The 15,088-nt window shown below is 42.6% G+C and overlaps 1 protein-coding gene and 1 pseudogene across 3 annotated transcripts in view; both read right to left on the bottom strand.

The window, feature by feature from the left end:
- Positions 1 to 47: 47 nt before the first annotated feature.
- Positions 48 to 15,088, bottom strand: part of LOC137124441 (NACHT, LRR and PYD domains-containing protein 12-like) — a 102,434-nt gene continuing 87,393 nt past the window's right edge. The window contains exons 18-22 of one of the 3 annotated variants that reach the window (XM_067499438.1): positions 7,529 to 7,702; positions 6,531 to 6,704; positions 5,496 to 5,672; positions 1,258 to 1,434; positions 48 to 910 (exon numbers count right to left, since the gene is read on the bottom strand). In XM_067499438.1, the coding sequence (XP_067355539.1) occupies positions 898 to 910; positions 1,258 to 1,434; positions 5,496 to 5,672; positions 6,531 to 6,704; positions 7,529 to 7,702 (715 nt within the window). In that variant the 3' untranslated portion in view covers positions 48 to 897. The remainder of the gene's footprint in view (positions 911 to 1,257; positions 1,435 to 5,495; positions 5,673 to 6,530; positions 6,705 to 7,528; positions 7,703 to 15,088) is intronic. The other 2 variants (XM_067499439.1, XM_067499440.1) reach the window with 2 other exon arrangements.
- Positions 9,431 to 13,579, bottom strand: LOC137124458 (protein NLRC3-like; annotated as a pseudogene).

Genomic DNA, 15,088 nt, shown 5'->3' on the forward strand with positions numbered 1-15,088 from the left:
CTTTGGGATCAAGTTTTCTTATCTTAGAAATCAGTTGTTGAGCTGCATAGGATCCTCACTTCTTTTAACAACATTTAAATTCCTCTTTAAAAGTGTTGAATAACACATTTAGTTTGAACACATTATTCATATTTATCTGTGGATCCACTCTGGACCTGTTCATGGGTCACACAGATCTGTTCTATACAGTTAAGAAGCTCAGACACAAATAAAACAGTATGTTACAGATAAAGACACATTCAGATGAAATAAGAAGAAAAACAGAGAGAATTCAAAAGAACAAGTTGACACAAACACAATCAAACTTCCACTTTGTCTCCAACTCCTTCTGCATTGTGACGTCAAGCTCCAAGAGAGAAAACAGCATTTCTCCTCAATTCCACAGTGTGGAGCTGAACCACAAAGTAACACAGGAAGAAACAGACTTTCCACTAGTTCAGTCACTGAAGCAGGCTGTGTCCTGCTGAAATGACAGCAAATGTTGTTGTGTTGTCATTAACACAACTGATCTGCAGAGTCACTTTGGCTTCAGAAAATCTGAATGAATCAAAAAAGACAAAGTCAAATTCAGGTGGATGAGTGTAGAAGGACAGAGCAGCAGCAGAGCAGATCCAGATCCACTGCTGATCCTCTGTCAGATCCAGAGGATCACACATGGATGATGGTGGACTTGACATTGTGTCTGACAGTGGAGCTGTTCTCAGAGCAGTTCAGACTGCAGCACTGAGAGTCATCTCCACTTCTTCTGATTCCTCTGTCAGTCACTGCTGGATGAAGCTCTCCTCTCCACTCTACCTCCCAGTAACATGGTCCAGTCAGAGCCTCTCTGCACACAACATGCTGCTGCTGCAACATCTGGATCATCAGGACAAACATCATCCTCTGAACACACAGTGATCATCGCTTCCAGCTGTAGAGAGAATGAGAGAGAAGAGAGGAGATCAGTGAGTGTTTGCAGAGACTCACTTCATCAGCATCAGTAGAAAGAGCAGCAGGGACTTCAGTCCTGTTCAGGGCACAAGTGGAGCAGCTGTGTAGTGTAGTCAGCTTCCTTTCAGCTCATGTTAACGTATTGGAGTGAACACACAGAGCTGGAAGGACAGAGACACATGTGAGGACTGGACTTTAGCTGAACTTCTGGTCTGTACAAAGGAACTTGGAGATTTACAGGAAAAACTGGATCTTTTCTTTGATACTAACTGGGTTTAGTACAATACTGCTGAAAGCAGCATGAACTAACTCCAACCCTCTACTGACCTCAGAGTCTCCAGTCTACAGTTTGGACTCTTCACAAGATCAGACAAAAGCTTCACTGATGAATCATGCAGGTTCCAGTTGTCACTCAGGTCCAGTTCTCTCAGATGGGAGGGGTTGTATTTCAGAGCTGAGACCAGAGAATCACAGCTGGTCTTTGACAAACTGCAGTTCCTCAATCTGCATAAAGAATCAAAGATGTGGATCCAATCATTAGTAACAATCAGATTTGTCCTAATCAATGGTGTTAGAGGGACTTTGTCCTTGTGTTATTGTGGATCATCAGAATGTCAGACTTCTACAGACATCATCCAAATGTCAGCACAACATTCATACACCTATTCATGTCAGCACTGATTCAGAACATGCTGCTCACCTCACTCACCTCTGGAATTATCAGACAAACATCAAGTCACATATGACAGACTAAAAACTTCCTACAATACTTTGACTCATCAGTGAAATGGATCAAACTTTAAAGAACCAGAACTGATCCAGTAAAGAGGTCTTGCTTGGTTCTGGTCTTTGTCCTGCAGATCAGCAAAACTAAAACTCTCTTCATCCCAAATTACAGATGATTTCATGAAAACTTTGCTAAATGTTCAGCAGAAATGTCAAATGAAGACAATTTCCACTTCATGGACTGAAACATGTCAAATGCAACCGCAAGGGGGCACAAGCCACTGTCTTCTTGTGCCAGTCCCAAGTCTGGATAAATGCAGAGGGTTGTGGCAGGAAGGGCACCCGACGTAAAACACATGCCAAATCAAACATGTGAATCGTGACAAAGACTTCCATACCGAATCAGTCGGGGCCCGTTTTAACAACGACCGCCATCGGTGCTGTTGACCTGCAGGGTACAGGTGGAAATTAGACTACTGCTGTTCAAAGAAGGAGAGGAGGAAGGTGTGTTTGTAGACAGAGAGAGAAGAGAAAGCTAAGAATGTAGGACTGACAGTAGGGACTTTGAATGTTGGGACTATGACAGGGAAGGATAGGGAGTTGATCGACATGATGCAGAGAAGGAAGGTGGACATTCTGTGTGTCCAGGAGACCAGGTGGAAAGGTAGCAAGGCTAGAAGCTTAGGACCAGGATTCAAGTTGTTCTACCATGGGTCAGATAGGAAGAGACATGGAGTAGGAGTTATACTGAAAGAGGAGTTTGTGAGGAATGTTCTAGAGGTGAAAAGAGTATCAGACAGGTTGATGAGTCTGAAGCTGGAAGTTGAAGGGGTGATGTTTAATGTTGTTAGTGTTTATGCCCCACAGGTAGGATGTGAGTTAGAAGAGAAGGAGAAATTCTGGAGTGAGTTAGATGAAGTGATGCAGAGCATCCCCAGAGGTGAGAGAGTTGTCATTGGTGCAGATTTCAATGGGCATGTAGGTGAAGGGAACAGAGGTGATGAGACTGTTATGGGCAGGTTTGGTCTTCAGGAAAGGAACGCAGAAGGTCAGATGGTGGTTGACTTTGCAAAGAGGATGGAAATGGCTTTAGTAAACACTTTCTTTCAGAAGAGGCAGGAACATAGGGTGACGTACAAGAGCGGAGGGAGAAGCACTCAGGTGGACGACATCTTGTGTAGACGCTGTAATCTGAAAGAGATCAGTGACTGTAAAGCATTGGTAGGGGAGAGTGTAGCCAGACAACACAGGATGGTGGTGTGTAAAATGATGCTGGTGGTGAGGAAGATGAAGAGGACTAAGGCAGAGCAGAGGACGAAGTGGTGGAAGTTGAAAAAGGAAGAATGTTGTGTAGTTTTCAGGGAGGAGCTGAGACAGACTCTGGGTGGTTTGGAGGTGCTTCCAGATGACTGGATCACTACAGCTAATGTGATCAGGGAGACAGGTAGGAGGGTACTCGGTGTGTCATCTGAAAAGAGGAAAACGGACAAGGAGACTTGGTGGTGGAACGAGGAAGTTCAGGAGTGTATACAGAGAAAGAGGTTAGCTAAGAAGAAGTGGGACACTGAGAGGACTAAAGAGAGTAGACAGGAGTACAGGGAGAAGGTGAAGGTAGAGGGTGAAGGTAGAGGTGGCAAAGGCCAAACAAAGAGCATATGAGGACTTGTATGTTAGGTTGGACACTAAAGAGGGAGAGGTGGATTTGTACAGGTTGGCCGGACAAAGAGATAGAGATGGAAAGGATGTGCAGCAGGTTAGTGTGATTAAAGATAAGGATGGAAATGTAATGACAGGTGCCAGGAGTGTGATGGGAAGATGGAAGTGGAACTTTGAAGAGTTGATGAATGAGGAAAATGAAAGGGGACGAAGAGTAGAAGAGGTGACTGGTGTGGAGCAGGAAGTAGCAAAGATTAGTAAGAGTGAAGTGAGGAGGAAGAAGGAGGTATGGAAGTGTCTAGGAGAGGTGGCAGTAGAGTTTCTGACTAGTTTGTTTAACAAGATCTTGGAGAGTGAGAGATTGCTGAAGACTGGAGGAGAAGTGTACTGGTGCCCATTTTTAAGAACAAGGGAGATGTGCAGAGCTGTGGCAACTACAGAGGAATAAAGCTGATGAGCCAAACAATGAAGTTGTGGGAAAGAGTAGTGGAAGCTCGGCTAAGGGCAGAGGTGAACATTTGTGAGCAGCAATATGGTTTCATGCCTAGAAAGAGTCCAACAGATGTAGTATTTGCTTTGAGGATGCTGATGGAGAAGTACAGAGAAGGTCATAGGGAGTTGCATTGTGTCTTCGTAGATTTAGAGAAAGCGTATGACAGGGTGCAGAAAGAGGAGCTGTGGTATTGTATGAGGACGTCTGGAGTGGCAGAGAAGTATGTTAGAGTGGTGCAGGACATGTATGAGAGCTGTAAGACTGTGGTGAGGTGCTGCAGGTGTGACAGAGGAGTTCAAGGTGGAGGTGGGTCTGCATCAAGGATCAGCTCTGAGCCCCTTCTTGTTTGATGAGGTTAGACAGGAATCTCCATGGACTATGATGTTTGCAGATGACATTGTGATTTGTAGTGAGAGCAGGGAGCAGGTGGAGGAAAATCTAGAGAGGTGGAGGTCTGCTCTGGAAAACAGAGGAATGAAGCTTAGCTGCAGTAAGACAGAATACATGTGTGTCAATGAGAGGGACCCAGGTGGAACAGTGAGGTTACAGGGAGCAGAGGTGAAGAAGGTGCAGGACTTTAAGTACTTAGGGTCAACGGTTCGGAACAACGGAGAGTGTGGAAAAGAGGTGAAGAGGTGAGTGCAGGCAGGTTGGAACGGGTGGAGAATAGTGTCAGGTGTGTTGTGTGATAAAAGAGTATCAGTGAGAATGAAAGGAAAGATGTTCAAGACGGTGGTGAGACCAGCGATGTTGTTCGGCTTAGAGACAGTGGCACTGAAGAAAAGACAGGAGGCAGAGCTGGAGGTAGCAGAGCTTAAGATGTTGAGGTTCTCTTTGGGAGTGACGAGGATGGACAGGATCAGGAATGAGGACATCAGAGGTACAGCTCATGTTAGATGTGTTGGAGATAAAGTCAGAGAGGACAGATTGAGGTGGTTTGGACATGTTCAGAGGAGAAACTGTGAATATATCAGTAGAAGGATGCTGAGGTTGGAGCTGCCAGGCAGGAGGTCTAGAGGAAGACCAAAGAGGAGATTTATGGATGTAGTGAGAGAGGACATGAAGTTAGTTGGTGTGAGAGAAGAGGATGCAGAGGACAGAGTTAGATGGAAGCACATGATTCACTGTGGCGACCCCTGAAAGGGAACAGCCGAAAAGAAAAGAAGAAAAAGGACTGAAACATGTCAAACCAACAGTTTGGTTCTTTAAACCTTTTCCAACACATTTAACAAGTGAATTCAACTCTATGAAAAACTACAACAACACACATCAGTCATCACAGCTCACTGATATGAGCTCAAACTAAAGATTTCAGTGGATTTAAACCAAATATTAGTTCTGATGATATTCTCTTTATTGTTGGGATTAAATTCATGGACTGATTTGACTTTATGTTAGTAAAAAGTCCTCTTTGGTTTATTGGAGCTATTTGTGGTTATTTGAAGGGAGAAAATGAAGGAGGAGGAATTTATGAACCGAATTTAGTTTTTGTGTGAAAACCAAAGGAACTGAACTGAACTGTGGTGGATCTGAAAAGAAAAACCCTGAATGGACTTTTGGACTTGGAGCCATTCTTGTTTTTTGTTAATGTCAGGACAGAGACCTGGCTGGTCCCCCTAAAGAAAAACCACAGTCACAAGTTGATCATGAAACACAGAAAATCTCCAACAGTAACAGTCAGTGAACTGACCTCAGAGTCTCCAGTCTACAGTGTGGACTCTCCAGAAAAAAACACAGCAGCTTCACTCCTGAATCCTGTAGGTTCCTGTTCCAGCTCAGGTCCAGTTCTCTCAGATGGGAGGGGTTGGACTTCAGAGCTGAGACCAGAGAATCACAGCTGATCTCTGACAAACTGCAGTGACTCAATCTGCATAAAGAATCAAAGATGTGGATCAAATCATTAGTAACAATCAGATTTGTCCTAATCAATGGTGTTAGAGGGACTTTGTCCTTGTGTTATTGTGGATCATCAGAATGTCAGACTTCTACAGACATCATCCAAATGTCAGCACAACATTCATACACCTATTCATGTCAGCACTGATTCAGAACAGAACCTCACTCACCTCTGGAATTAGAATAAAATCAGACGTGTTGGATTCAAAGACTGAATCTTTTTAATTCAATTCATCTTCTGTTTCTCTAAATCTGAACAATTCTGTTTAATCTGATGTCAAATGTCAAATATTTGTCTCAAATTTCAAACTGACCATTATTGATGAAATAACTAATGTCAGTGAGCTCTGCATCCTCCTGGATCAGATGTTGGATGTTCTCTTCTCTGATCCTAAATGGAACCTAGTACCTTTCTGTACAAACATGTCTGCAGTGTCACATTTCTGCTCCTGGTTACTGGTTGTGTCTCTACACAAAGTGACATCATTGTCTGACAGGAAGCATCATGCACAGGTTCAAGTGTCACCTGCTGATGGAGACAAATCAGACACCACTAAAGATACTTCAAAAATCTGGAAACATCATTTCCTCTCTGTCTCTGTGCTGCTGTTGCTGAGATTTACACTGTGTGTTTCATATAAAAGACTTTACTGCTGAAAATGGATTCAACTTCTCAAACTTCTTTTCATTTGCTTTATACACTTTACAGTGTCACACATGAAAATGAAAATTTAATTAATTCAGTTTTCTTACAAACATTATTTCTTTTTTCCTTATAAAGAATTTGAACTAATGAGATGAAAAACTGTTGTTGTTGAGAAACACTGACCTCAGAGTCTCCAGTCTACACTGTGGATTCTTCAGAAAACCACACAGCAGCTTCACTCCTGAATCCTGCAGCTTGTTGTAGCTCAGGTCCAGTTGTCTCAGATGGGAGGGGTTGGACTTCAGAGCTGAGACCAGAGAATCACAGCTGATCTTTGACAAACTGCATTTCCACAATCTGAGTAAAGAATCAAAGATGTGTATCAAATCATTAGTAACAATCAGATTTGTCCTAATCAATGGTGTTAGAGGGACTTTGTCCTTGTGTTATTGTGGATCATCAGAATGTCAGACTTCTACAGACATCATCCAAATGTCAGCACAACATTCATACACCTATTCATGTCAGCACTGATTCAGAACATGCTGCTCACCTCACTCACCTCTGGAATTATCAGACAAACATCAAATCACATATGACAGACTCAAAACTTCCTACAATACTTTGACTCATCAGTGAAATGGATCAAAATTTAAAGAACCAGAACTGATCCAGTAAAGAGGTCTTGCTTGGTCCTGGTCTCTGTCTTGCAGATCAGCAAAACTAAAACTCTTTTCATCCCAAATTACAGATGATTTCATGAGAACTTTGCTAAATGTTCAGCAGAAATGTCAAATCAAGACAATCGACTTGAAAGAAAAAACCTGAATGGACTTTTGGACTTGGAACCATTCTTGTGTTTTGTTGGACTGTTGATAAAGACTTTAGGATCAGATCTGGTTCAATATGTGAAGATGATAGTTTGAAAATGTGTCTGTTGTCTTTGTTTGGTTTCAGTGTTTTCTGTTCATTCAGTGCAGCTACAAGCTGAATGTTAAGTCTGATGGTTTAAACCTGTTTCCTTTGTGAAGGTCGACTAAATGAACCAAACTGACTTCTATCATAATCTGAAATGTCAGGACAGAGACCTGGCTGGTCCCCTAAACAAAAACCACATCACACAGTCACAAGTTGTTCATGAAACACAGAAAATCTTCAACAGTAACATTCAGTGAACTGACCTCAGAGTCTCCAGTCTACAGTGTGGACTCTCCAGAAAACCACACAGCAGCTTCACTGCTGAATCCTGCAGGTTGTTCCAACTCAGGTCCAGTTGTCTCAGATGGGAGGGGTTGGACTTCAGAGCTGAGAGCAGAGAATCACAGCTGATCTCTGACAAACTGCAGTCCAACAATCTGCATAAAGAATCAAAGATGTGGATCAAATCATTAGTAACAATCAGATTTGTCCTAATCAATGGTGTTAGAGGGACTTTGTCCTTGTGTTATTGTGGATCATCAGAATGTCAGACTTCTACAGACAACATCCAAATATCAGCACAACATTCATACACCTATTCATGTCAGCACTGATTCAGAACATGCTGCTCACCTCACTGTAAAACGTATATGTTGGTCAATTTTTTCCTGATTTTTACAATGAACTAACCAGTTGGATTTTACAGGAAAACATTGGTATTAACAGTTGTGGTTTTAAGATGTACAAGAGAAAAACACTGACCTCAGAGTCTCCAGTCTACATTGTGGACCCTCCAGTCCAGCAGAGAGCAGCTTCACTCCTGCATCCTGCAGGTTGTTTCTACTCAGATCCAGTTCTCTCAGATGGGAGGGGTTGGACTTTAGAGCTGAGGCCACAACTTCAAAATGAGTCTCTGAGACTCCACAGCCAGAAAATCTGTGATGAGAAACAATATAACATTTGAAGTGTTTATTGTAAATACTTGAATCCTATCTAATCTGTGAGATTTTAGTCTGTTATTTATCTCTGGAGGTGGTGGGTGATGAAGCTTAGACTTGATTAAATTGTGTTTGATGAGAAGTTGTTTTTATTTTCTTTATCAGACTGAGCAGATAGAAAAGAGGAAACATGAGGAGAAGCTTTAAAAACTATCAGGGAACATTAGGAATTAAAAAGAGACGACTTCCTGTTTAGAAATCAAACTAACGTCTAACAGAGAAAAACATGTGGACACATGTTCATTGTTGGGAACCTTTAACTGAATGAGGATGATGAGGGAGGATGTTGGATTCATTCTACATCAGGGAGGATGTCGTCCCCTCACATCCTCTCTCAGCTTAAACAATGATTATAGATGTTGTAGAAAAGGTGAAAATGGACCCAACAGTTGTTACTGTGAAACAGCTCAGAAACTGTTGGAAAACAACACAATAACAGCAAGAATGACATGAAAGTCATTTTCAGTTTGAAGGTCTGTTAGTTCCACCAGATCCCAGATATTAGAATCAAAGTGTGTCTGTATAGAAAAAGATTCTAGAAACATGTCGCAGACACTTTATCCACTGGAAACAAATGACCATCAGCTGTGAAACATGTTGACTGTCAAAACCTTTTCAGCACAAACTTTAAAGAGCAAAAGTTCTTCTGTTGGATTTGGATTAAACCTCCATCAAGCAAAGAAAGACTGAAGATGCTGATGTTCACAAAAATAGATTTGATCAAAGTGCTGAAAAAAGCTGTAGTCTCTGTTTTTCTATTCTATATGTGTGTGTAAAGTGTTTGTCTTTAACACTGAGGCTTCAGCTTCATCAGGTTGTGGTGGAATTTTATGGATCACAGGTCATTGATTGTGTCAGATGTCCTTTAGGACATGTATCAGGACATGAGGACATGAGATTTCCAGTTTTGTTTCCTGACAGAGACTCAGGGTTCACAGTGAGGTGAGTTGTTGTCTCTGCTCACTCTGAGTCTTCTGTGTGTATGTTTGGGAAAACTAGTCACTAGTCTAAACTGTCTCCACTGTCCTTCTTAGTTGAGGATTTGTGAGACTAGAATATTTACTGGTACTAAATTGTCTTTAGCAGGATTTGACATGTCACTGTGTGTTGACATCAGACTCTCTGGACAGAAAATAAAGAATTCAATAAGACATCTTGACATTAAACTTACTGAGCCTTTCTGCAGTTCCTCACAGCTGGGATCAGTCTCCATCGTCCCTCATCTGATGTGTTGTACTTCTTCAGGTCCAACTCATCCAGAACCTCCTCTGACAACTGCAGCATGTAGGCCAGAGCTGAACAGTGGATCTCAGAGAGTTTCTTTGATCTGTTGTCTGACTTCAGGAACTGTTGGATCTCCTGATGTACTGAGTGGTCCTTCATCTCCATCAGACAGTGGAAGATGTTGATGCTTCTGTCAGGAGACATTTTATCACTGTTCATCTTCTTCAGGTTGTCGATGATGGTCTGGATGGTTTCTGGACTGTTCTCTGTCTGACCCAGCAGACCTCCTAAGAGTCTCTGGTTGGACTCCAGGGAGAGGCCATGAATGAAGCGAACAAACAGGTCCAGGTGACCATTTTTACTTTGGAGAGATTTCTCCATGGCTCCAGTCAGGAAGTCATCCAGGGCAGGAACATAGGTATCACTGTTTCAAAAAAAATTAATCTTCTTTAAAACAGACTGTGGGTTTAAATGGCTGTGTTTGACATCTTTCAGGTAACTGTCCAGTACCTTTCTCTCCCTGTTGGTGTAACACTGGAAGAAGTAAACTGCAGCCAGAAACTCCTGGATGCTCAGATGAACAAAGCAGTAGACTGTTTTCTGGAAGATCACACTCTCTCTTTTGAAGATCTCTGTACAAACTCCTGAGTACACCAAGGCCTCTGTGACATCAAGACCACACTGCTCCAGGTCTTCTTGGTAGAACACGATGTTTGCTTTCTCTAGATGTTCAAACGCCAGCCTCCCCAGCTTAACAAGAACTTCCCTGTCAGCCTCCGTCAGCTCCTGTGGACTGGTCTCATGTCCCCGATCATACTTGTTCTTCTTCCTCTTGGTCTGAACCAGCAGGAAGTGTGAGTACATGTCAGTCAGGGTCTTGGGCAGCTCTCCTCTCTGCTCTGTAGTCAACATGTGCTCCAGAACTGTAGCAGTGATCCAGCAGAAGACTGGGATGTGACACATGATGTGGAGGCTCCTGGATGTCTTGATGTGGGAGATGATTCTGCTGGACAGCTCTTCATCACTGAACCTCCTCCTGAAGTACTCCTCCTTCTGGGCGTCAGTGAAGCCTCGTACTTCTGTTACCCTGTCGACACATGTAGGAGGGATCTGATTGGCTGCTGCAGGTCTGGAAGTTATCCAGACCAGAGCTGAGGGAAGCAGATTCCCCTTGATGAGGTTTGTCAGCAGCACGTCGACTGATGACTTCTGTGTGACATCAGACACAACCTCACTGTTGTTGAAATCCAGTGAACGTCTGCTTTCATCCAGGCCGTCAAAGATGAACAAAAGTTTACAGACAGCCAGCTGCTCTGCTGTGACCTTCTGTAATGTTGGATGGAAAACATGGAGCAGCGTGAGAAGACTGTGCTGCTCATCTTTGATCAAGTTCAGCTCCCTGAACGAAAGCACAACCAGCACACTGACATCTTGGTTTTCCAAGCCCTCTGCCCAGTCCAGACTGAACTTCTGCACCGAGAAGGTTTTTCCAACACCAGCGACGCCGTTGGTCAGAACCACTCTGATGTGTCTCTGTTGGTCAGCTAAGGCTTTAAAGATGTTGTGGACCTTGATTGGAGTGTCATGGAGGGTCTTCATCTTGGAAGCTGTCTCAAGCTGCCTCACCTCATGTTGGGTATTAACCTCTTCACTCTGTCCCTCTGTGATGTAGAGCTCAGTGTAGATCCTGTTGAGGAGGGTTCCACTTCCTGTTTCATCACTTCCTTCAGTCACACATTCACATCTCCTCCTCAGACTGATCTTATGTTCATCTAAAACTTCATGCAGACCAACATCTGCTGACAGAAGAAAAACAAACAATGAGAGACCAAACAAAAAGACCCACTGGTTCTTTTTATGTCTCACACAAAAACTATTCAGTGTTGTAGAACATGTGATAATGATGAACATACACAGAACAACTGTGAGAGTAAAAAAGTGAGTCTTGTTTTCAGAAATGAGGACATCAGCAGACAGATGTTCAGTCTTACTTTGGACAGAGCTGCTCTGACTGACTGTCTGCAGTCCAGCTCTGGTTCTGGATCTTTCTCCACACTGAGGACAGGAGGAGTCTCCTGATGAACCAGACTGGTCCCAGTTTGAGCTGATGCACTGTCTGCAGAACCAGTGTCCACAGCTGGTAGAGACTGGATCCTTCAGGACGTCCTGACACAAAGCACAGCAGGACAGCTGCTCCTCTATAGAAGCATGAGTCCTCTTCTTCTCTCTGTGAAAACATTTGTTTAGAAGTAAAATAATTTGCTGGTTGTGGATGAAAAAGCTCCAGATGTGTCCAACACTGTGTAGAAGCTCAGATGGTCACAGAAACAGTAAAAGTGCAGCTACTTTTCTGTTTGAGTTCAGCATCAGTCTGGAATCCAAAGGATGTTTCTCCTGCTTCAGAAACACTAATAAACTGCTTTTCCTGTCTGACTGTCTTATAAACCTTTAGTGATCTGACTGTAGTTTGTTATTAATTCAAACTCAACACTTCCTGCAGCTCCTTCACAGTAAAAGCCTTCAATTAAAGAGAGCTGATTGTGTCCTTTACTGTTTTACAGTCACTGTGAGCAGCTCAGCTTGGGTTAGTTAGGTCTGAACTGAGCTTAGAAGTGGTCTACAAACTGTGGTAGACCAGTCTCAGACACACAGCAGGTAACAGTGGGGTCACAGGTTCAAGTCCAGAAGGTTCCTATTCTGTTTTATGTCTCTGTCTATCAAATGAAGTAATAAATATAAAGAAAATATTCTAAAAAAAAGATTAAATCATTTAAATCTATTTTTTGTCCACAGAGAACTTTTCCCTGAGAACTGTCCACAGATGTCTGTTCTTGACCTTTAGGAAGATTATATGATGGAGAGGATCTAAACTCAAAGGTTCACTTACTAATGAGTCACAGTTTTCAGATTGTAAACAGTGATTTCACCATCCGGACAAAGATGTGAAGATTTTGTTGAAGTGTAAATTGTGACATGAAGGTTCTCAGGTGTTTTACTAAAAAAAACACCATCAGTAGTTTGTGGATATAAAACCCAGACTAAGATCCATCTTAGTCTAAACCAGTATCTGCACTAATAGTTCTGTATCCTGAATATAAATCTTTGAACAGAACATTTTGTCCTCAATGAATCATCTTCATCAGGTCAGTTTACAGTAGAAAGTGTCTCTTACTTTGTGTCTGAGGGTCCAGGTTCAGGACTGAAGCCCGGAGGATGAACTTTGGACCAGTCACTCTTCATAGACAGACAGCTGGACACTGGAGACTCTGCTCTCTGTCTGTGGTTCTGAGCTCTGCAAACACCAACAAGTTTTTCTTCAGATCACATCAATCACTGATAAATTCTCTGATCAAAGTCATTTCTGTTGCTCTAAACACAAACTGCTGCTTCTGCAGATCATCAGGAGGTTTCACAGTTTGGAGCAGTTCTCTTACTTTGTGTCTGAGGGTCCAGGTTCAGGGCTGAAGTCTGGAGGACGATAATCTTTGGACCGGTCCCTCTTCACAGACAGACAGCTGGATCCTGCAGACTCTGCTCTGTTCTCCTCTTCCTCCACACAAACACTCATCTTCTAAACCTCAGTCAGACTGAGAGATAAACCAGTGAGACTGAGCTGAGAAAAGGAATCAGGACAAACACGTCTGTTCACTTCAGTCCCACCCTGAGACAGACTGAGACACAAGGAAGTAACGCAAACAAACACACATTAGCTCAGTGGAATAAAACCAGGCAGAGTTAGTTCAGCTTTAATCTTATTATACACACAATCAGGATTTGCTTTTCACACATGAATCAAACTGCCGGCTTCATAAAACAGACAACAGGAAGTAACACACACAGTTTGATTCTCCTCCTTTTCTCTCAGTGTCATTGTTTGGACACAAGTAGACAGTGTGTGACGTGTCCTCTACAGTCCACAGGGACAAAAGTGACTCAGAGACTTTGACAGTAAAATGAGAATAATGTTGGATTAACACTCACCCTGCCTCAGTCTTCACTTCTCCTCCTCCTGCTCTGTCCACTCTAACTGGAGTCTGAACTAACTCAACACTTTCAGTTCCAGTGGCTCCTCCCCCTCCATTAACAGGAAGTCAGGTGACTTTACCCGTTTGTAGGAGTCACATCTTAGTGTGGATGCAGCAGTGCCACCTGCTGTTCAAAGCTTCTAACTAGCAGCTGGTTTTAAATCATATCTCAGACATGTTTCATGTTGACTGCATGTGGCCTGTTGTTGCTCTCTGACAGTCTTATAGCAGATGTACACTCATCTTCCTGCAGCTACGTTCAGCTTTTTCTCAGTCTTCTCTCCGTAGCCCATAATGACAAAGTGAAAACAGAATTTTAGAAATGTTTGCAAATGAATTAAAAAGGAAAAACTTAAATATCACATGTGCATAAGTATTTAGACCCTTTGCAACAACACTCGAAATTTAGCTCAGGTTCCTTCCATTTCTCTTGATTGTTACGGAGATGTTTCTACACCTTCACTGAGTCCACCTGTGGTAAATTAAAATGATTGGACATGATTTGGAAAAGCACACACCTCTCTATAAAAGGCCTCACAGCTCACTATGCAGACTGATGCACAATCAGAACAGAAGCCATGAGGTCACAGGAACTGCAGAGCTCAGAAACAGGATTATTGCAAGCCACAGATCTGAGGAAGACTACGAAACAAATTCTGCCTCACTGCAGGTTTCCAAGAATACAGTGGTCTCCATAATCGTCAACTGGAAGACATTTGGCACAAGCAGGACTCTTCCAAGAGCTGGTCACCCATGTGATTTTCTTGTTAGGTAGAAAGAAATGAGCAAAGTCAACAACCTTTTTAGATGTTTACAGGCCACTTGTCCTACTCATCTTTATTAAATTATCCTTTTTCTTCCTCACTCCTCCTTCTTCATTCCACTGCTGTTATGCTGCCACCTACTGGTCTCCTTTATATCACTCCCTATGACTACACCCACTTTCCTACACAGTGTAACATTTATACAAAACTAAAGACTATTCTACTTCCACAGCAACAGATTTGAAGATCAAAATAGATCTTTTCAACTACTGTGTAACCTAAACAACTTGAAATAGTATCTAATTATTATGAAAACTAGTAAGATTACAACAGATTTGTTTCAACTCAAGCTTACTGTTTACACTTGTTCCATGAGGCTCTCAGGTAGTTTTTCTTTTTTCTCACAGAAGGTATATCAGCTTTAGAGGATCCTAGCACTGGCTCAGGAGGATGCAGGTCCAGTCACCTTCCTGACTTGTTTTTTAGACTCCGTCTCCTGAACATCTTTCTCAAAGTTCTCTTCAACAAACTTTTCCTGTTCCTCCTGATCACCATCCTCTGTCTTTACCATAAATGCCCTGGGACCCACTTCCTTAGGAACAATTGCCTTGAATTCCTAGGAACAGGGATCCTCCATTCTCACATCATGATGTCCCTGTAGAGGTTCAAGTCTCCAGGCTGTTTGGTCATAGTTCATTTTCTGGTTCAGTTTGAGTTGTTTCAGTTTTCTTATCAGATCTTTGTTTATGTGATTTCTTGGATTGTGTAGTAGTGTAGTACGCAGCTTGCGATTCATAAGTAGCTCTGCTGGG

The sequence above is a fragment of the Channa argus genome, chromosome 3 (genome assembly GCF_033026475.1).
Source record: "Channa argus isolate prfri chromosome 3, Channa argus male v1.0, whole genome shotgun sequence".
NCBI classification, from domain to species: domain Eukaryota; kingdom Metazoa; phylum Chordata; class Actinopteri; order Anabantiformes; family Channidae; genus Channa; species Channa argus.